Below are 22,358 nucleotides of genomic sequence, written 5' to 3'. Positions count from 1 at the left end.
CCCATTTCATTGCTAGCAATGAAGCTTGACAACCTCCATTTCTTGGCACCAGAAGTTGACTATAGAAATATTCTGCCTCACTCCCCACCTCATCCACGCACTCCCCCAAAATTCCCGCTGCAACTGCAGCAATATTTGTGAAAACACATGCTAAAAATTAAGAAACATTTTAAAAAAATCATTTTCGCTTAATGAAAAATAGTGCATAAAGCACTTTAAAAAAATTCTCCATGGACATAATTTAATCCAAAGGAACAAGGTGCAGCACATTTCAAGGTCGACAAAGCATTGCCGTTTAGATTCCTTAGTAATTACAAAGGTCATACATATCTGATAAGTCCATAATTACCTCTGTTAAGTGACGCTGAACTGTTTATATCACCAGTGATGAAGGATGACTCCGACTGCTTTCGGACAGTGTCATTCCACATCCTGCGAATGCGACTCTGGAGAAGGGCAAAAGGAAGGGGCAGAAAGTGAATCTCAAGCAGAGCATCTACAGCAGCCTTTGCTAACCTGCTGCTTCCCATATGGTTTTGAGTACAACTCCCATTCACCTGTATATACATGCAGGTCCCGTTATCTAGACACTTGTTGTATGAAAATTCACTTATCCAAACATGAGGAATTAGTACCCAAACCTTGCTATACACATCACAGAGTCAGATATACAAATAGCTGGACCTGTGTGCAGTACTGTAAACAAATAAGCAGTCTTAAACAGGCCTTTCTTTCTGTTTTTTTGCTGGTTTGCAGCATCTGTTTCGCCACAAACCATGGTGGGAGGGAGGGGAGAGATCAGACAAATAAGAGCATTTTCCCCTTCTTTCTTTGCTTCTTGCAAGGTTTCAGAAGGTTTCCCCATCATTTTGTGGTCAAAATTAGGTGCTTGGGAACGCATTAGAAATTTCCCCATAGGAAACAATGGAAATGGTTGACTCTTTATGCAAACTCTTGCCTAATAGACTATTTTCTGAGAATGCATTGTGTTCAGATAGTGAGAACTGTGTGTAGTAGTCAGTCACCCCTTACATATAGCTGAACATGAATTTGCTTTGTCCAGAATCCTGATTCCAACTGGAAGCTCACAAAGAGGCATACAACAATAGATCTTCTATTTTAAAAGCCTGAAAATACAGACTATATACTAAAGTGCAAATCACTGATAATGGAACTGGATCAAAAGCTGAAAGGGATGTGCCCAGAACTGACATGTGCACAAAGAGACACTACTACTGACCTCCCATCCTGTTGCCTTAGCCTATTCCTAGGGTACAGACAACATAGTTACAGTCGTACCTCGGAAGTCGAACGGAATCCCTTCCAGAAGTCCGTTCGACTTATAAAACATTCGGAAAGCAAAGCACAGGAAATTCCTCCCTTAAAAAAAGGTAATGGATAAAAGAACACTGAGCCAAGTTAAGCAAAGGCATATAAAAACAAAATAAAAAATTCTTTCCAGTAGCACCTTAGAGACCAACTAAGTTTGTTCTTGGTATGAGCTTTCGTGTGCATGCACACTTCTTCAGATACCAGGCATATAAGCCTAGGGTGTTTGGTGGGACTAGAGATGGGAAGGCCTGGAAAAAACCTGGGAAAAGTGGGGGAAAAACCAGGTTTTTTTTTTCATAAAAATTGGAAAAAAAGCAGTCTGATATAGTTTGAACATCCCACACATACACCTCCAATTTTTACGGGGGTTAACAATTTAGATAAAAATCTTGTTCCTAGAATATAGCAGATATTATGGAGTTTTCATGAAGAAATGGATCAAACGTAAATAGTTATGATTGTCTGCAGGCAGCATTTTATGAAATTACTCATTTTGATATTTGGGAATAGTTTTAGAATTACTGTGAAAAAATCTTGTTATGTTCTAGACTATGAGAGAATTGTTTTTTAAGTGCATGACTAGAAGGTAGAGTAATAAACTACATAATGTAGCCATAAAATACATAAGATTACAGGAATATAAAACCTCATTCTGGAAATGTAAAAAGGAATAAGATAATTTTGCGGCATGTGATGCTCTGTATCTAGAAATGCCAGGAGAAGATTAATGTGGTAATTGCAAAGAAGACTGAGTGGGATACATCTTTCTTTGGACTTCTTAATATTTTTACTTTTATTAAGCACATTATTAATATACAGTGGAACCTCAGATTTTTAGCATTTCAGAAGCCGAACATTTCAGTTTTCGAATGCTGAAAACCCGGAAGTAATTGCTTCAGTTTTCGAACGCGCCTCGGAAGTCGAACAGCTTCCAGGGCGCATTTCTCAATTGAATTTTCGACCTCCCATTGCGCCTCGGTTGTTGAACGTTTCGGAAGTCGAACTATCTTCCGGAACGGATTACGTTTGACAGCCAAGGTTCCACTATATATGATTCCTTCAGCCTGAAATGTCTGTGCAAAATTTTGGACACAAAATTTGCTGAGTGGGAAATAAATTGCATGCCATCTCTTCTAAACTTATTTAGAGAGAGAGGCAATTCTGTAACACACTTGTTCATAATTGGGCTATTTTTATTATTGACAGAATACATCTCACATATCTACAAACATACAGTTTTAGGAGTAACTTCACGGCTTCTTAAATATGGCAATTGTATGGTTTGAACAACGTTATTTTGTTTTAAAAATTTTCATACAAAAGGTGCAAGTTCAGGATGCTACATATGGGCTGGTTCCTTTCTGGCAAAATCCAGGAACTGCTAGCAGACTTTGAGTCTAGCTCAGAGTCCAAACCCAGCAGCAAGATCACACCTTCCTTTCCCCCCTCAACATGAAGCTAAAATTCCTAAGTGTCTGATGCTTCTATCCTAATGACAATATTTAACTTGGGATGGACTGGTGTAACTCCTAGCATATATTTAATCTTAATGTATATAATTTTTTCACATAAAGTCTGCATATCAAACTTATTTTTGGATAATAAATATCTATAAAAAGCGGTCATTAGCTTTTCAGTTTCAAATACAGCTGCTCCAGTATTTCGAGTGTCTCAGAAGCTGAGAAGGCTCTGGCCAAGAGAGACTGATATTGATGAACTGGAAGAAGGAAATTCCCTTTAAACCATGGGTAGGCAAACTAAGGCCCAGGGGCCGGATCCAGCCCAATCACCTTCTAAATCCAGCCTGTGGACGGTCTGGGAATCACCGTGTTTTTACATTAGTTGAATGTGTCCTTTTATTTCAAATGTGTCTCTGGGTTATTTGTGGGACCTGCCTGGTGTTTTTACATGAGTAGAACATGTGCTTTTATTTAAAGTGCATCTCTGGGTTCTTTGTGGGGCAAAGGAATTTGTTCACCCCCCCAAAAAAATATAGTCCGGCCCCCCACAAGGTATGAGGGACAGTGGACCTTCTGAAAAAGTTTGCTGACCCCTGCTTTAATCAATGCTATGACAACACATGCAACTTAAGAACAGATTGCTTGTAGACTTTGTTTGGACGAATCTAGTGATATATGGAATGTGTTTATAAAGAATGCAGTATGTTATGAATAATTACATTTGTTTCAGGAGTATAACACCATTTATTTCTATAGAACAATGAAGGGAAATGTACTGATTTTACCTACTGTATTATTTTTGCACCTTTATTTCTCACACTTCCCCCCTTTTTCTTTCATTACTTATATCCTTATAAATAAAAATTGATCTAATAAAGTATCAATTAAAATTATATTTCACTTTTCTATTTAAAATTATCTAAGCCAGCTCACAATACACAATTCAGTTAGTGTTGTAACCTGGAATAGATAAATAATCTCACCTTTGCTTTATTCTGTATGCTTATGCATTGAGACTGTGCCTTGTAAGGAATGCTTCTTACAAATAGTTTGTGGGTTATAGCTGAACTAAGCAGAAATATCTAGCTAGGCAGATTGACTGCAGAAGATATAAATTATGTCATGGGTCCTATGTCCCCAAGTGAGTCAGGATGTTGGGAGAAACAGGATGTCTGCAGAATGTTCTGGGTGTCTGAGATACATATAGAGTTTGACCAAGTCTGACATAATGAGATTTATATGCTACCAAGCTGAAACAATGGCCCAACGAAAGGAATTGGGGGAAGAGTTCACAGGGCGCAAGAGGTCGTTTCAAGAAAGCAGAAGTGAATCTCCTTGCTTCAGCTAACTAGGGTGAAGTTCAGAGAGTCTTCTGGGGACAAGAGGGTTGGATTTCTGGGTTGCTGTCATACGCTCATTGGCTTGATGCTTAATACAAGATATGAATATGTAACCTTTGAAGGATCTATAAAAACCTTTGGATACCTGTGATTAATGTCCAGTCTTTTGGAGATGACTCCCTGGACCTATTGCTCAGCAATAAAAACGCTTACTTTCAATTTCTCCTAAATCCTGTGTTTGGCATTTATTTTAAGAACTAAGGTTCCCAGTAGGATATAACATTAGATGCCAACAACCTGCCAGGAGGACCACCTTCCCTGCAGAGGTAGAATGGAAAGTCAGAAGCCGGGGTGGTGCCAAAGTTTGGCAACGCACAGGGTGCTGCTGAAATCTGAGACCCCAAGATCCACAACTGTTCCCTCTTTGTTAAGATCTTCCCCATATGCCTCCATGATCGGAGGTTCGAAAGGACAATTAGTGTGGAACTTCCTTCTGGATCATGTTTGCCATGATGCAACTTCATTACTATCTTTTAAGTGCCTTGCAAGACCTGCTTCTCACAAACATTTGATGCCATTTAAATGTTTTGATGGCTTGTGCGTTTGTTCCCTTGTAGAAGTGACTCGCCACAGCTGCTTTGATTTATCTAAGGCATTTTAGAACTGTCTTTTGGGCCCAGCTTCTTTGAATTTGTTCTGAGATTTTGAGCTTGGGATAAGTGTTTGTGCTGTGACAGCCACTCCAGACACCAGAAGAAACGTCTCTCAGCTGATATCTTTGGGTATGAATTAAGCATGTTGCCTCTATTACACAGATGCAGATCACAACAGCCTTACTAAGAATTTAATGGTTACTCCCTGTGTGTTTTAGTTCAAAGCTAAATTGGTGAGGTGTCAGATATAATTACATCTATTAGCAACACAGACTGAATTTGTTTCTCCTTTCTATTGATTAAGTTGTAAGCTGCAGTGTTTTATATGAAATTCCCTTCATAAATCTGTTTCTGTGCATTACTGCATAAAAAGCTAAACCTGGCACTGGAAGCAAATAATGGAGTGTGTTCCCAGTAACTCAAAACAAGCTAAGGTCAGAGTTTTCAGAGAAGGGTATGTAACCCCCAGAGTGTTGCAAAAACATTAGATGGAGGTGGACAGATTTCAGTTCAAGCACAAAGCTGACTGATTAAACATAGGTGCAAAAGCCGCCTGAGGGCAGAAATGCACTGCAGCACCTGATAATAGGATTTAAATCCACCAACAGGAGGAGGAAAATGGCAGACTCTCCAACATTTCAGAGATCAAAATAGGGGCATTTCTGTATACTGCTACCATCTCCACGTCCCAAAGACTGGCCAGTTCCTTATGACATTGTCTGTTTTTATATTTTACTTATGTTTATTGTGATTTTGTATTTGCTGCACGCCACTTATATGCCTTCCATATGTTAGCAATATTTAAGTATTTTTTAAAATAAATATTAAAATAAAATTTTAAAATACTTAAAAATAATTTTGTAAGTTAGATTTTATATTACACAGACCAAAGACAAATACATACTGTCTGAATTCAAATAAGGAAACTATGCGATCAGGGTAAAGTAAGAATAACATTGAATGAAATATACAAATATATGCAAATCTACAAGTTGTTGCAAATTTCTCCACATTCATATTATGGAGTATAAGAGACCAGAAAGGTTGATCATTAATGGGCAACATAAAATTCCACACTGGTTCTGCTTGTACTCTTAAGGTGCACAAATAATTAATGATTTTCTCAGAAACTGCAATAAAGAAAGGTTTTTTTTTGTACCAGTTCTCTAAAGTGATTGATGAAGCATCTTTCCAGCCCTGTGAAATAACCAGGCATGCTGCTACCAATGAAACTATTAAAAGTTTTCAAAAAATGTCAGCACTTGCTCCCTCAAATAAAGATAATAAACCTAACTTAGGAACCCAAAACCACACTGTGCCCTGTGATGGCATTAATCTCTACAACTACCTGTTCCCATAAGATTTTTACTGCTGGGCAGGTCCATTGGAGGTGCCAGTAGGTACACCTTTCATTGCATTTCCATCAACAGAGCATTACCCCTACCCTGAAAGTGGACCATTCAAACTGGTATACAGTAATACCAATGTCATGCCACATTTGACTCCAGTGGTCATTCTGACCCATATATGTTTCTTCCACCACATCTTGCATGCCTTCCTCCTTCTCTGACTGCCTTGACTCTTCCTCCTCCTGTCCTGGCTCCTGCCTTGCAGGTAGCACCAAACCCTATACATCGCTGGCCCACTCTCCTGAATCACACCCCTGGTCTCCTGCCTCTACCCCATACTATTCAGAGCCCTGCCAATCTATGATACCTCAGGTCCTAAATCCTTTCCCATTTCATAGACCTAATTGAGGTCAATAATTTTGAGTTCTTATTCCCAAATTCATAACACTTTTGGTTCAAATATCTTCCAATTTCTAAGGCTTCAAGAGACCTCTATTTCAGTGTTTTTCAACCTTTTTTGGGCAAAGGCACACTTGTTTCATGAAAAAAATCACGAGGCACACCACCATTAGAAAATGTTAAAAAATGTTAAAAAATTTAACTCTGTGCCTATATTGACTATATATAAAGTAATTTTTCAATTTTTCCCACGGCACACCAGGCAACATCTCGTGGCACACTAGTGTGCCGCGGAACAGTGGTTGAAAAACACTGCTCTATTTACCTTCAAAGACTCTATGGACCCTATAGGATCTGGAAGATTTATGTCTTCTCTCTAACTTCTTACTGTAGTCAGATATGTAGCGGAAGGAAATCTCTCTCAGTTTGATAGATTCACTAGCTGCCAGCCCCTGAAGCACCGACTTCATGGCACTGCAGACTAATGAGCACTTTCAGCATTAAGATCTAAATATTCTGCTAGTCTATCATGGTGGATTTGCACAGTGCTCTAATGGGTTCATAGGTCTGAATTAAAATACCAAATAGGAGAACTGCATACTTGGCGATGAATCTGAAACGATATCTAGACCAGCAGCACATTGGACTGAGATCTTTCGGAAGCCTATGGTAGCTTGGCAAATTCCATGTAACAAAGAGCTTTCAGTCAACAGGTAGTCTGCTCTTAAGAGAGATCCATTACAAAAAGAACAATATGTGAAACCAAATTCGATAGCATGTAATCCCTGCCACTGTATGTAAAAGGTCTGCAAGTCTTCTTTATCCCTATAAACTCCTTCTTGCCCCTCTCACCTATGATCCAGTTCCTCCCAAGGAATCTTCACCAACCAAAAGTTCATCTTCTTTAAATGCTTCTGAAATTTACAATGTGTTTGAGCAGGCCCACTGTCTCTGATTAGGGTTATAGAATAGGGCTGAGTAGAATAAAGCTCTTCAAAGTAGCCATGGTTCAGGGTAAATTTTATTAATAAATTAAAGATCACAGCCTGAATTTCTCTACCATGGTCCAAACATTTCTGAAGGCTCTTTTCTACCCATTGTTTGATGTATTCATAGCCTGACCTACACTAAGTTAAAAGTAAAGTGGGTGTTTAAAGATACTAGAAAAACCTAATGGTCCTCTATGTTCCCAATCATTAAAAAATGAATCAAGTATGTGATTTGGCATGCTGTACATTAGAGTGAATGTGCATGGATTGACTTTAAAATGCGCTTAAAAAAAGAGAGACCCATCTGCCCATCCTCACTCAAGATATTTTACTTTTAAAAAAGAGTGGGACAGAAAATGCTAACGAAATTTCAGATTGCATATAACATGTGGACATAGATTTCCCAGGGTCAAGTACCAGAAAACAAGATCTGCTCATGATAAACACAGAGGGTCAGTTAGAGTTAGGATTTGTTGGAGCACTTAAACCAGGAGTGGGGGCTGGGCCCCAGGAAGGAGAATTAATGAACTATATATTTCATCAAATGCATATATTGCTTCACAACAATGCTCTCAACCCTGGCCTGACCTGGGGACTTTGACAGATATACATGGATAATGCAGCTTAGATTTCCAAAACACATACCCTCCAACTTCTCTCCAATGAAAATAGGGACGTCCCATTCCATAATGATAATTTTACTATTTATGCCCCACATATCTTACTGGGTGGCCCCAGCCACTCTGGGCAGCTTCCAACATATATAATAACATATGTAAAGGTAAAGGGACCGCTGAACATTAGGTCCAGTCGTGTCCGACTCTGGGGTTGCGGTGCTCATATCGCGTTACTGGTGTACAGGTCATGTGGCCAGCATGACTATGCCGCTTCTGGTGAACCAGAGCAGCGCGCGGAAACGCCGTTTACCTTCCCACTGGAGTAGTACCTATTTATCTACTTGCACTTTGATGTGCTTTTGAACTGCTAGGTGGGCAGGAGCTGGGACCGAGCAACGGGAGCTCACCCCAAGGCGGGGATTTGAACCGCCGACCTTCTGATCAGCAAGCCCGAGGCTCTGTGGTTTAACCCACAGTGCCACCCGCATCCCTTATATAATAACATAATAAAACATAAAACATTAAAAAAAACCCTTCCCACAGGATTGCCTTCAGATGGCTCGGGAGGCAGATAACTCCATACCCTCCAACATTTCTCCAATGAAAATAGGGACATCCTAAGGAAAAGTGGGAAATTCCAGGATCAAATCAGAAACCAGGAAAAGCTTCTCTTAAATCAGGGATGTCCCTGGAAAATAGGGACATCTGGAGGGTGTGAAAACAGTTCCAAAATGTTTAATAGAAACAATTCTCTAGATCATCGCATCATCATCTGGTCATATTTCTCAACTCACCTGAAAGTGAAAGTCAATTGTGTGGGAGGGTGGTGACGAGAAGATTTGATGTGATGATGACATGGCTTGGGGGAAGTAATTCCACACATTATGGCCGGTAGGGATGCCATCTGCAGTGGCTAACATCACATCCAACTTACCGGTAAATGATCTCCCTCTATCAATTACAGTGCAAACACAACCTGGCAGTGTCGTAACTATAAGCAGAGCTAGGTTCTCAGATCAGATACTGGATGGAGGTATAATGATTATGACACAGCACTAAACTTTATTGGCATGACAACAAACTCTCCAGACTCCCCTTCAAGCTAAAGCAAACTATTTACCTGTGAGCCTGTGGAATATCGTCCTGGTGTTCGTGACCCAGATGTTTTTCCTGAGCCAATGGAGCTCTCTGTACTTTTCCCGCTACAGCAATGTGTACGCAGGCATTTCCCATATTCTTTACGCACCTAAGCAATCAAATGGCAACATACATTAGAAGGAAACCCCATTTTTCAGCTTCAAAAATTGATTTTGTATGTGCACATGAAGAGAAATGCATTAAAGTAGCCATTGTTTCTGTATACCTATGACATGCGGCAATTTTACATTTTAACACACATTGAGGACCTAAGGGATTTGTTTTTGAGATGTTCACCAACAACGTCAAACTAAAGTAATGCAAGATAAATGGGTAATTATATTTATGACTGAAAATCGGTATTACTTAAATTATATGTGAACTGGCACTTAGGTAATTTCTTCTGCTTCCTGGCATGGGTATATAAAAAAGAAAAGTCTATGTTACACATACAAAGAGAAAGGAAAACTTTTTTCAATTTTCTTTCGTCTTCCTTTGAGAATATATGACCTATGCACCTCTGAATATTTGCCATGGATAGCATTTCATTTTGGGCCACCACTTTTCCCAAGTTATATTTTCTCACAGAAATGAAGGATTTTAGACAACACAGCTGGTTAAAAGCCATTGGTATTGACAGGCTTACCAACATGTTTGGAATTGATAAGCATGGTCCTCAAAAGTGAAAAAGTATGAAGAACAGCCATGAAATGAATGAATAATAGGACTAAGACTAAAGGTTTGCCCCGACCAGAGAAGTCTCATGCTTCATCATCACTATTCTTATTCAAATATCCATATCCTGCCTTTCAAGTTACAAATTCTCCCAAACTGGCTAAATAAAAACACCAGCATTTAGTCATCAGAATCCTTCTCATAGCTGGTTGTAGATGGCCCTGTTATGCTGCCCCTCTGGCGGCGGCGGCGGCGGCGGGGGGGCTTATTTTGTGTGAGGCCAAAATAAATATGGCGCCCCCAAATGGAACTTCTTGTTTATGGATTTTTCAATTTTGTGAGCCCTGTGCGGGGAAACCACTTGCAACGTCCTATATCTGGGGCTGCCTCTGGCTCCCACTACTGGAATTTATGTATTATTGTGTATGCTTTATATAGTGAAGCTGTGGTAATTTACCCACTGACATAGGTTATCTTTCAAACTGCTCATTTATTTTGTTTACATTTATGATCCTACAATGTGGATACTAGTTGAGCACTGGAAGGATCCTGCATCTTACTATAATCAAATTAAGTGTCCTTACACTCCAAGAATCCGATTGTAACAATGGCTACAAGCACAAGGAGCTGCTAAGAGGCACACAGCTGTAACAAGAATACAGTATATTGATAATGAGAAAAAGATTGCCATAAAGTGTGCATTTCAACAAAGCTTAGAAAGAATAACATAGCACAATAATAATAATAATCTCTGCATGGGAGAATGCTCTAAGTAGCTGACAACAGGCAGGGTTCTGGATAAGTTCCTGTTTCAAAGATGTTCGTCAGATTATAACACCTCAAAAGTGTTTCAAGGCCCTACTCATGGTATTCACAAATGGGAGGACTTTAAGAATGTTTATTTTTCCAATGATCTAATAATAATTCGGTGGCACAGAACTGAGATGCGTGTGTAGGGGGGAGACCTCAAGACTTGGGTGGAAGGAGAAATAGAATGGAATGGTTGGAAGAGGAGAACAGAGATATGCAGATATGCAGATAAAAGGGCAGGAAGAAAAACAATCTAGGTTACAACCTGGTACACATTGAGAAGTTATTTTTAAATTCCCCAGGAGCTGAATAAAGAGTTAGTTGCCCATAGACACCAGTAGAAAAAAATAAGGATTTGATGCTACTGGGATTGGGCACACATGAGTCCCCCACCCCCCAAGAAACAGACAAACAAAAACAAAGGGAGGGAGAAACCTCAAACAGTCTAAAGATGATTGGGTCTACTCAGTGCGCATGGAATACTGTTTAAGGCTTGGAGGAAAACCGGGGGGGGGGGGGATACAACAGAGTGGCTGCAACCCTGGACAGAAGCACTCCACACTGCAACATTTTACTGCAGCGCCTCACCTGTTTCTATACGAATACTGATTCAAGTCTTCCAGTACTGTACTTGTGCTTATATAGCCAAAACAGCACCATTCACACACAAGGGAGAGCTACTGGCAGACCAGGGGTAACCCCCAGGTGTTCACACATTCAAGAAAAAAATCCATGGGGAGGGAATTGCCGCCAAAATGCCAAACTCAATGGCATAGAACGTGGAGAGACTGAAGCCCTTTTGGGCCATTCTTCAAAGATGTGAAGGTGGGGGGCAGCAAGGAGATTAGTTGCAACGGTAGCAGGGATGCAAAACTAGCAAACTTGTCCGCACTGCTAAAGAGTGCTGCAGTGTCTCAACAATATGAGCCTTTATGGGGGGTGGGAATGGCACACTTGAGAGGGAAAAACCCCTGAGAACTGGACAGGAGAGGGGAATAGAGTGGGGTGGTTGGAACAGGAGGACAGATAACCCTAAGCACAAAGGGCAGAAAGAACAATTTCATTGTCTGGATAGGTCGCTTACTGCTTCACAGTGAGAAGCTATTATATTTAAATGTCTCCCGGGGCTGGAAAAGACAGAGCTGCCCATAGACATCAACGGAGAAAGAATTTAATGTTGCTGAGATCTGAGTGTCCTACAAACAACCTCCAAATCAGAAATAAGAGCTTCTGCTCTTTCCAACTCAGTTCTTGTTTTAGTATGGAACAACAACAACAACAAGCCTCCACTAAAAGAAGCACAACTCCCTTTCCCCATGTTGCAGGTTTCATGGGGCTGGTGTGTGTGAGAAAGGGCCTATGATAGCCCTGCGGTGTAATGCTCACAATTACCTCAGGGTCAGGCTCTGAATGGTCTACGAAAGACTTCAGGCTTGCAGAATTTTTCACTAGAACTCTGAGATTCATCAACTGAAGCCATGTGCAAAATAGGGGTTCAGGAAGGCGGTTTCAGAATTGCAGTATGAGGTAGGCCTACTTTGAGCACATGTGCAGCTGAGGAAGTAGTTTTCAGTAAGAAAAGGAGCTTGAACACAAATCCTTTCACATGCAAATCTATTCCTGTTTTCCCAAGCTTTCCTGATTTCAGTAGCCTAATTGAGAACAAGGGGGAAGCTTTTTTGCTGCCACTATCATTCAACCATTGGGCAGGGATGCCCTGTCCTGTTTTGCCACCTGAGGCAAAAAAAGGAAGGTGCTGCTCTTTGTCGAAGCCTCGCTTACCGGGGTTGTGTGGCTGCAGGTTCCGGGTTAAGGCAATGGATCGCAAGAGGTCCGCTTCTCCTTGCTTCTCTTGCAGCAGCAGTGGTAGCAGGCCATGGGAGAAGTGAGGAGAAGTGGCAATGGCAGCGAGATCTCGCAGGAACCCATTGCTGCCATTTGGGATTCTGCTGCCCAAGGTGGCTGCCTCAATCTGCCTCACGGGCAGGCCGGAACCTGCCATTGGGAGTTGGAAACTTGGGATGATCTCTCGCAAATCATCTGGCAATCTACCAATCTATCTACTGATAAATCCCAATCTAGCTTCTACCCCCCTGGCCTACAAAACCCTCACAGTGTTGCCCTGAGGTAAAAAGGCAAAGGGACCCCTGACCATTAGGTCCAGTCGTGTCCGACTCTGGGGTTGCGGCGCTCATGTCGCTTTACTGCCTGAGGGAGCCGGCATACAGCTTCCGGGTCATGTGGCCAGCATGACAAAGCTGCTTCTGGCAAACCAGAGCAGCGCACGGAAACGCCGTTTACCTTCCCGCTGGAGCGGTACCTATTTATCTACTTGCACTTTGACATGCTTTCGAACTGCTAGGTGGGCAGGAGCTGGGACCGAGCAACGGGAGCTCACCCTGTCGCAGGGATTCGAACCACCAACCTTCTGATCAGCAAGCCCTAGACTCTGTGGTTTAACCCACAGCGCCACCTGGGTCACAGCAGCCCTGAGGTACTGGATCCCTACTGCAGGTTGTGCCGAAGCTGAGAGAGCAGCTTACAACAACTCTTCATTATTATCTGTTGCTTTTATCTCCTCATTGAAGGTTAGGCTGAGAATATCTCTGCAGTGTTGTTGGTTGAAGGGTTGTTGAGAGAGAGCAAGAGCAAGAGCGAGAGAACAAGAGAGAGAGAGAGAGAGACTGCAGAAAGGTTTTAGCAGCCCTGCATTGTTATATTTCAGGCTAGCGGTGGCTAAATTGTCCCCCTGGACACCCTTCTAGGTCAAATCAAGCACTCGATTGCACACAGAAGCCTCATGCTCCATTGACTTGAAAACCAACCGGTTGCCCTTTTAAAATGTTCAAAAGCTAAAAAAGGAAGCTTTTCCCCACAGGAAGTAAGACCCAAATTAGAGCAGGGACTCCTGTCTTTGATGCTAACTTTTCTTCAGTCCCCTCAGGTTCAGGTAGGCATATGCATGTCAGGGATAGATGGCAAAATTTTATAGCAGGGCCCTGCTTTCTTTTTTCTTTAATTCAGCAGGATTGTGAATGTTTTTCTTTCAATAAATTTTAAAGCATGCATCATAACAAACACACATGAAGCATATAATAAATTTAATATGAAATTTACTTCTTTAAAAAAATTACAGCGCAGAAATGTTTTTTAAAAGGGGGTGGAGGACCTAAGAACAAAATCAGCGAGGACACTATTCTCAAGTTTTCAGTCACTACGCTCCTCGATTTGCTGTGCTTCAGTGAAAGCCCATGGGGAAATGCCATGAGGTAACACGGGCTTTTTTTCTGTTCAGGAGGCACAGAAGAAATGTTTAATGGAAAGGAAAACATGCAGTAATGTCAGCCAACTCAGGAAGAGTAAGGCCAGCTTAACTCCACATCCACCAATATTCTGAAAAACTCTACAGCAACATGTGCGTGAGGCATGAAAACCAGAACTCTCTTTTGTAGGGGCATAAACGTTCTGAGAAATGGGAGGAAAGGTTTCAGCACAGCACTGTAATAAACCAATTATAACCATCAAGAGGAAAATGGGATGATTATCGCTACTTCTCTGTAATTTTGTTTAGCCCAAAGAGCATGCTTGGTGTTCGCATGGATTACTAGGAGCTATTATTATCAGCGGGATTTGTAATGTACTATCCTATGACACATTTTTAAAATGTGGAGAAATATAGAATAGGAGTTAGTAGAAAGTAGGTGCATGGCTGGAAAAAGTTGTAAGAATGAGTTAATGAGTGTGAGGTTGGCAAAAGGCATCAAGTGGAGTTCCCAGATTATTCCTATGGTTCAACAATTTCATACGTTACTTGGAGGAAATTTGCAAAGGGAGTATTATAGAATTGTGCAGCTGGTAGGGACCAAGAAGGTCATGTAGTCCAACCCCCTGCAATGTAGGAATCTTTTGCCCAATGTGGAACTAGAACCCACAACCCTAGGATTAAGACTCTCATGCTCTACCAACTGAGCTATCCCAGACAAAGAACTAATGGAGAGCATTAAGAAGAATAAGCGAGACTTGCAAAAACAATGTTGCAAAGTGGAGCACCCATGTTCTTTTCCACTCCCCTTCCCTCCAGTTTTATGCGCCCAACAGTCAGTAGGTGTTCTGCATCCACTGTTCATGCTCAGCCTTCATTGAGCCGGGGGTTTGTTTTTGTACTTCTGCAAACCTTGGCATTCCCTAAGCCTGCTCATTCCTCCTGCTTGCATGAGAATGGTGTCGTTTTTGGCGACATTAAGTACCATCACTTGGAGAATTAGTTTGCTATAAGTATGTAGGATTAGCTGAGACAAGTATACCGTATATACTTGAGTATAAGCCTAGTTTTTCAGCACACTTTTTGTGCTTTAAAAGCTGCCCTCGGCTTATACTCAAGTCAACCATTCCTTAAGAAGTGTACAAGAACGGTGGTTCTTTACTCTCCCCAGGCAGCTTGTTCCATTCCTGAACTGCTCACATAAATGCAAACTTTAGATCCCAGAAGGCAGAAAGCCTATCAGTTAAGGAAGTATTAAAACCCCACAGGTTCTCACTTTCCCTGGCTCCTGCTTAAACAGGACAGGATCCCAGCCTTCTCTGTATAACACAAGGGAACATTGCACTGTGGGTTAAACCACAGAGCCCTAGGGCTCGCTGATCAGAAGAATGACGGGGTGAGCTCCACAGCAGCAAAGGAGGAAGAGGAAGGAGCAGCCCAAAGGGCTGCTTTGGGCTGCTCGTTCCTCCTCTACCACAGTGGCAAAGGTGAACCGGCTTATACTTGAGTCAATAAGCTTTCCCAGGTTTTTGTAGGGAAATTAGGTGCCTCGGCTTATATTTGGGTCGACTTATACTCGAGTATATACGGTAGGTTGCATTTCAAGATGACATTTCAAAAAGTACAGTATAGATGTAAATTGATTTACTGAAGTTATTATCAGTACAAAGAGAACCTGTGCATTTTGCTGCCTGGAAAGGAGTTTAAAATATATCTCCTCTCAACCCCCACCAGGCTACAGTCAAGAATTTAAAAAGTCTTGTTGTACCAGACACCGATCCCTACTTTTTAGAGTTGGCTCTTGGTTTTTCTTAAGAGTTAAGCCAACAAACCAGCTAGTAGGTTCCCTTTGGCCCCATTTCTTTCTCTAATCATGCTCCTGTTTCCCCCACCAGTTCCACATACTTTGGCAGCTGAAGAAGTGGGACCTGGTAGCTCTAGTCAAGAGGAAGAGTTGTGGGGCCTAGTGAGTCTGGTGGCAGAATTAAAACAACAACAATGCTCAGTTGCTGTATGCATTTACAAGTCTCTCACCATTGTTTAATGCCATCTATATATGATACCCTGCAACCGTAGACCAATGCAATCCAGACAATAATGGTATTGCGGCTGGACATATTTTTTTTGGGGGGGGGGGGGGGAGAAATATGTGCAGAACAGATACCTCAGGGAAGTTTGCTAAGCCACATAAGATATGCATTATATGGTCAAAGAACTGAGCACATAGAAGACTTTCTAGAAAATATTTGCCCATTTTAATAATGAGGAACATAAACTCAAATTTCTTATTATTTTAAGAGCCTAAGAGATTATATCATATACAGCCTTTCCTCTTTCTTTATTCCACATGTGGAAATGAACAGGGGGATGCTAATACCCTATCCAGCTTGTAAACTTCTCAGGTGTATATTGTTTTTATTTTATTTTTTTATCCTGCCCATTCATTAAGGAGCTGAGGGGCTGTATATTTTATCCTCCTGGTTCACAACAAACCTGTAAAGAAGAGGCTAACCTATGTCACACAGTGATCTTCATGACCAAACAGGGATTTGAAATGAGGTCGCAACTGTCCTAGTCTTTGACACACTTTCCATTCCTGCATATTGCCTTTCATTTGGCTGACTACTGTTGGAAACAGAATGTTAGAATGGATGGGGAGTAGTTTATATCCTTTCTTTTTTTCTGCCAAGGAAACAAAGGTGACGTACATGCCATCTCCCATCCTGGCACTGACAACACATAGACCTGCTTAGCTTCAGCAAGGTGGTGAACTCATGTGTAGGGTCTGCAACGAATGAATTCATCTAGCACCTTTAGATAACACCCCTTGAAAAATGGTGGATTGCCACCATATTAGTGTTGTTGCAAACAACCCAGGAAAAAATTCAGAGGGCATAAATTTGCAGTGTATCCCTAACTTCCATATATACCTTATATCAGGGGTTGCCTGGGGCTGACAGAAGTTGTAGGCCAACATCTGGAGAGCATCACATTGGCTGTCCCTGGCTCATATCAAAATTCTGTATCCAGCAGTAAAAGGTAAAAGATAAAGGACCCCTAGACAGTAAAGTCCAGTCAAAGGCAACTATGGGGTTGCAGCGCTCATCTCACTTTCAGGTCGAGAGAGCTGGCATTTGTCCATAGACAGCTTTCCGGGTCATGTCCAGAATGACTAAACCGCTTCTGGCATAATGGAAGCCAGAGTGCATGGAAACGCCATTTACCTTCCTGCCACAGCAGTACCTATTTATCTACTCGCATTGGCGTGCTTTCGAACTGCTAGGTTGGCAGGAGCTGGGACAGAGCACCGGGAGCTCATCCCATCACAAGGATTCGAACCGCCGACCTTCTGATTGGCAAGCCCAAGAGGCTCAGTGAAACCACAGCGCCTCCCAGCAGTACCCTCTTGCTTTCACTACTGGTTCAGACACATTTGGCCTCACCTCTACTGTGAACCGACCCAAAGTCCAACCACGGAAACACAAAATGCAAGGCACGGTCAGCAAACATTTGCTGTAGTTGCTAGGCAATGCAATAGCCACATCACTTCTCTTCACCGTAGAATAATTGTCCTTACCTTTTTCTGGAGGACACAATGGAAAATGAATATAAACATTCCCTGCAGAGAATTGAAAATGGTGAAGAGGTATGCCATGATGACGGTGCTTTCATTAATATACATAAGTCCAAAGGCCCAGGTCAGTCCTAATAGGCAGAGCAGAGCTATTGCACCTATAACCCATGACCTGTTGAGAGAGAGAGAAAGAAAAGAGAAAGACAGAAAGGAAAAGTGTCTTTGATTCATAGAGAAAACAGCACGATGCACAGAATAAGCATTTCATGCTATTCCTTGGGGAGAAGGAAAACACTGCAAACATATTTGCGAATGCGCTTTTGAATTCAATGCACTTTATTACCAAACGTATAACTTGGGGAGGGGGGAATACACAGATGAAAATGTCATGAGCATGAAAACGCTTCTTTTAACACACATTTTTGGGCAGCGGCAAATGTTTGTAGCAAATGTTCTGGGGCAGCAGCAGCGTAAATGTAATGAAATATGCAGATGCTACATGGTAAGAGGAAAATGCAAAATATTTTGAATTGGCCTCCGTTCCTTCCATGCCTATTGGCTCAGGTCACAATCTTACAAAATCTCCTATGAAAGCCCTATTGAGAAGAATGGGAGCAAATCAAGAGCACACTGGCACTCTTGCATAGCTTCCCTTCCATTCAAACTGCCCGCAGGATTATCTGTAGGCTATTTGTCATGATATTGCACCTTATCTGCAGTTTGCTTGGTTTCTCAGTCCTTTGTAAGTGATCTTAATGTGCGGTATTCAACTAAAGTTTACTTAAAGGTAAAGGTAAAGCTTAGAGTAGAGCTACTGATATTAATGGACCTAACTCAGCCATGTTCATTTATTTGAATGGATCTACTCTGAGTATAATTTAGTTGAATACCACCCATTGCCTCTACCTTCCCCCTTCCCAAAAGTTAAGGGGAGCATTTGGGGCAGCAGCAGTAGAACAAGTGCTTTTCAAGCACCCTCACATTTGAAGGCACCCCAACCCCATTTCTTGTAGCAGTTTCAAAATCTTACAATTGCTACCTATCAGGGCAGGGAGTAGTTTTAAATTCTGCCTGGCTAAGCTAGAGAAATCTCAGGAATGTTTCTATAGTACTGGAGGATGAAGAATACGCATGATCCCAAGGGGGGGGGGAGAAAATATTGTGCTCGTCTTTATAAAAAGCAAGAAAAGGAGCTACACACAAGTCAGGCTGCTATGCCTGAGAAAATTTTGAAGTTAATGAGGAATAAACTAGATGTTAGACACAGATGCATTTAAGATTACCTTAATCCCTTCTTCTGAAATCAAATCAGCCAATCAATGCCGGAGAAAATGGTGATGATATTGAGATTTTAAATACCAGAGAAAGTGGTGGTTGGGAGAGGAAAAAATGGCAGGCTGACAAAGGGTTAAGCAGTCTCCTTTCACTGCCAATTCCTTTCCTTACCATTTCCCTGCTTGTCCCTCCAGAAGTAAGTAGCTACTTCTGGTTTTAAAATGGACATTGAGTGGGGTGACGTTATATGGATCTGCATGTGATGTCTATTTTGGCCAGTGTGCAGATAAGGACTCCTAAAGCTTCTTGAGTACACATTAGGTAATCTCAATAAGCATGCAAAGTGTTTCTCCCCATAGAAGCAGTCATGGGGCTTCCAGGGGTTGGATTCTAAGAAAAGATTAAGATGATCTTAATAGCAGCTAACAACAAATCATGCCAGATCAGTCTAAATATCTGGCTCGATTGGCGGGGGAATTCACTGAACTTAATACGTTTTGAAGCAAAGTTTTTGATCTTTTCCCACATGATAGTCTCCTAAGGAACCTTCAGAACTGCAGACAAGAAGTGATTACGATTAATTAAGTACTCACATGTGTAAAAAAATTTGCACTAATTGAGGAACAATTAATGGATCAACAACAGATTAGATAGCGGTCTTATGTGGTTTTATATACAACCATCAGAAGACAGTGCTGTTCAGCATCTGCAGTGCAGTTGGAAAAGTTTCAAAGGAAACAAGCTGGACTGACTGCAGGAGTACCAAAACTATTCAAAGCGTTTTGTAGCGCATAGGACAAAATGAGACAAAGAGGAAGAATCTGGTACAAGGACCTGCACCAACAGAATGGTAATTAAAAAAGAGAGTTAAAATTATTATGTGAGTTGATAATTATTATTATTCAGAGACGTATGATCAAAATAGAAAGAGGTCATTAGAAATGAGACATTCAAGGAATACTTTTCCTGGAATACTAATGAGAAATAAAGGAGCTTAATGGCTGGAAAACTTTTGGAAGCATACCTTTGGGTTATTTTAAATATTCTGGTGCCTTCTTTGTTTTCAATGGGTCAAGAGCCCCCAACCCAACCTACAACCTTGAGGGGTTATTAGAATTAGGATGGCAATTGTGCAGGACAGACTACAGTAAATATCCTTACAGGAAGACAAATTCCCTGTTCAGACAGTCATTCTGCCTTACATGTGGCAATGTGTGTGGATCATGCCTGCTGGTCTGGTCTCAATCTCATATTAGATGTGATGTCTGCAAAGTGGTCTAAAAACAGGATCTATACACCTTATCCATATTCTGGGAGGAAATGGAGCTATGAGTTGTTTGTTGCCCACTGTGCAGACCACTTGCAGAAAATAGTATAAGAGAGCCATGAAGGGGCAGAACCAATGGGAACAATTCCAAGCCCTCTCTACTGTATGGACATCCGGTACAAGGCTTAGTTGCATCTTGAGCACCTGCTTCTTGGGCTGTTTTCTTCCTGCTGTAGTAAGTTTGGCTTATTCGCTCACGTCAACTTTACTATATTGCTATATTGCTATATTAACTTTACTATATTGCTATTGCTATATTACTATATTCACACTTTTCTGTGGCATACTGGAATGCATATGTTGCGCTAGATACGGCTGGTCTGCAGATGGTCCTGTTTTTCAGTGTGTGCGTGCATGTGTGCATGCGCATGCACACACACACACACACACACACACTGGAGAAAGAGCAATAGGAATTAGATGTGACAACCTTTTGGTCATTGTTGGTTCTACGATTAATCAATGACTGATACAGATGTCAAGCAGGGGATAAGCTGGCTGCTGGCATTTGAACTGATTCTGATATATTAGAAAGCTGAAATTAATTTTATAGGATAAAATTACACACAATAAATGAAAAGAAAAAGAAAAGTAAAAGGAATGAACAAGTATAAAAATAGCCTGCTAGGCATTTTCATTGTAGATAACAATTTAGGAGGGGGTTATGGGTAACAAACAACACAGGTTAACAATATGTTGCTGTGAAACTACAGGCAAATGTTATTGAGGAATACAGTGGTGCCTCGCAAGACGAAATTAATTCGTTCCGCGAGTCGTTTCGTATTGCGAAAAATCCGTCTTGCGAAGCACGGTTTCCCATAGGAATGCATTGAAATTTAATTCCCATAGGAATGCATTGAAATTTTCGTCTTGCGAAGCACGACCATAGAAAAATTCGTCTTGCGAGTCACCTAAAAAATTGCAAAACCCTTTCGTATAGCGAGTTTCTCGTTGCACGTCTTGCGAGGTACCACTGTATAACATACTAGTAGTATATTAGGACCACTTTGATCAACACTGACACAGGGAAGAATTGTTCCACCAGCTTGCCAAATGGCCTGACCCGCCAATGTCCTTCCTCCTTGTGCAGTTCCGGGGGGTCTCCTGACCCTCCAGACTGGTTTGGTGGAGAATTGGGGGGGGGCATAGTTCCATTGCACTAGCGCAGTGTTTTTCAACCTTTTTTGGGCAAAGGCACACTTGTTTCATGAAAAAAATCACGAGGCACACCACCATTAGAAAATGTTAAAAAAATTAACTCTGTGCCTATATTGACTATATATAAAGTAATTTCCCACGGCACACCAGGCAACATCTTGCGGCACACTAGTGTGCCACGGAACAGTGGTTGAAAAACACTGCACTAGCGGGCTTCTGCTAGCGCACTGAGCGAGTTGAATCCAACCCACTAGCTCATTTGGAATACTGCAGAGAGGGCTACGGTGACAGAATGGAAGAAAAATTCGGAACTGATCTATGATTACGCTAAAAATCCAGATGATTAATGATACAAAGGACTGGATCAGGTTTAACTAAGGAAAAGAAAAAAGGATCAGCTGGCTCATAATATCAATCATAACTGGAACATTCCTTTAATTACTCTGCGATGATGCAGACATTAGGCTACAACTGTAAGCTGTAGCGAACTGATACAAATCTCAATTCTTCAATAAATTCAGTAGGTGGCCTTATGGAAGTTACTTTCCCTAAGCCTCAACTCTGCATCTAACACACAGGGAGAATCCTTTCGTAAGGACTGTTAGGATGATGTCTATGAAGCATTTTATACTGTACTACATAATTGCTAAACTGTCAGGGGTTTACCTTTACTAAGGCAATGCCTATTGCTTCTTAAACTACTGGGTTAATATGTCTTAGCAACCCTTGCTTTTACTGAGCTGAGAAATGTTAAACACAGCAATCGTTTCTTGAAATGATCTGCTTCCTGATTATTATTTATTTATTCATTCATTCATGAGGTTACATGTATTCTGAAGGGGGGTTGTTTATTTAGGCAGTTTAAAAGGAAATCAATATAATTCATGTAGCAAACCAGGACAGTCATGCTGTTTAATTTCTTCGCAACATTGCAAATATGTACATTGTTTTGAAGTTTCATGTACACATTAGTAATGCTCAATTTTTTTTCAAAGATAGCC

General features: G+C 41.3%; 1 protein-coding gene across 27 annotated transcripts in view; it reads right to left on the bottom strand.

Annotated features, from left to right (window-relative positions):
• The window catches only part of ADGRL3 (adhesion G protein-coupled receptor L3), a 337,100-nt gene that overhangs the window by 58,422 nt on the left and 256,320 nt on the right, over window positions 1-22,358 (bottom strand). For all 27 annotated transcript variants that reach the window (XM_033172836.1, XM_033172842.1, XM_033172845.1 and 24 more), the window contains 3 exons: window positions 17,601-17,769; window positions 9,260-9,385; window positions 350-446 (listed from right to left, as the gene is read on the bottom strand). In XM_033172836.1, coding sequence (XP_033028727.1) covers window positions 350-446; window positions 9,260-9,385; window positions 17,601-17,769 — 392 coding nt within the window. The remainder of the gene's footprint in view (window positions 1-349; window positions 447-9,259; window positions 9,386-17,600; window positions 17,770-22,358) is intronic.

This window comes from Lacerta agilis, chromosome 16 (genome assembly GCF_009819535.1).
Source record: "Lacerta agilis isolate rLacAgi1 chromosome 16, rLacAgi1.pri, whole genome shotgun sequence".
In the NCBI taxonomy this organism is placed as follows: domain Eukaryota; kingdom Metazoa; phylum Chordata; class Lepidosauria; order Squamata; family Lacertidae; genus Lacerta; species Lacerta agilis.
Note: the sequence above shows the minus strand (reverse complement) of the source record. Positions and strands in the feature narration are given on the sequence as shown.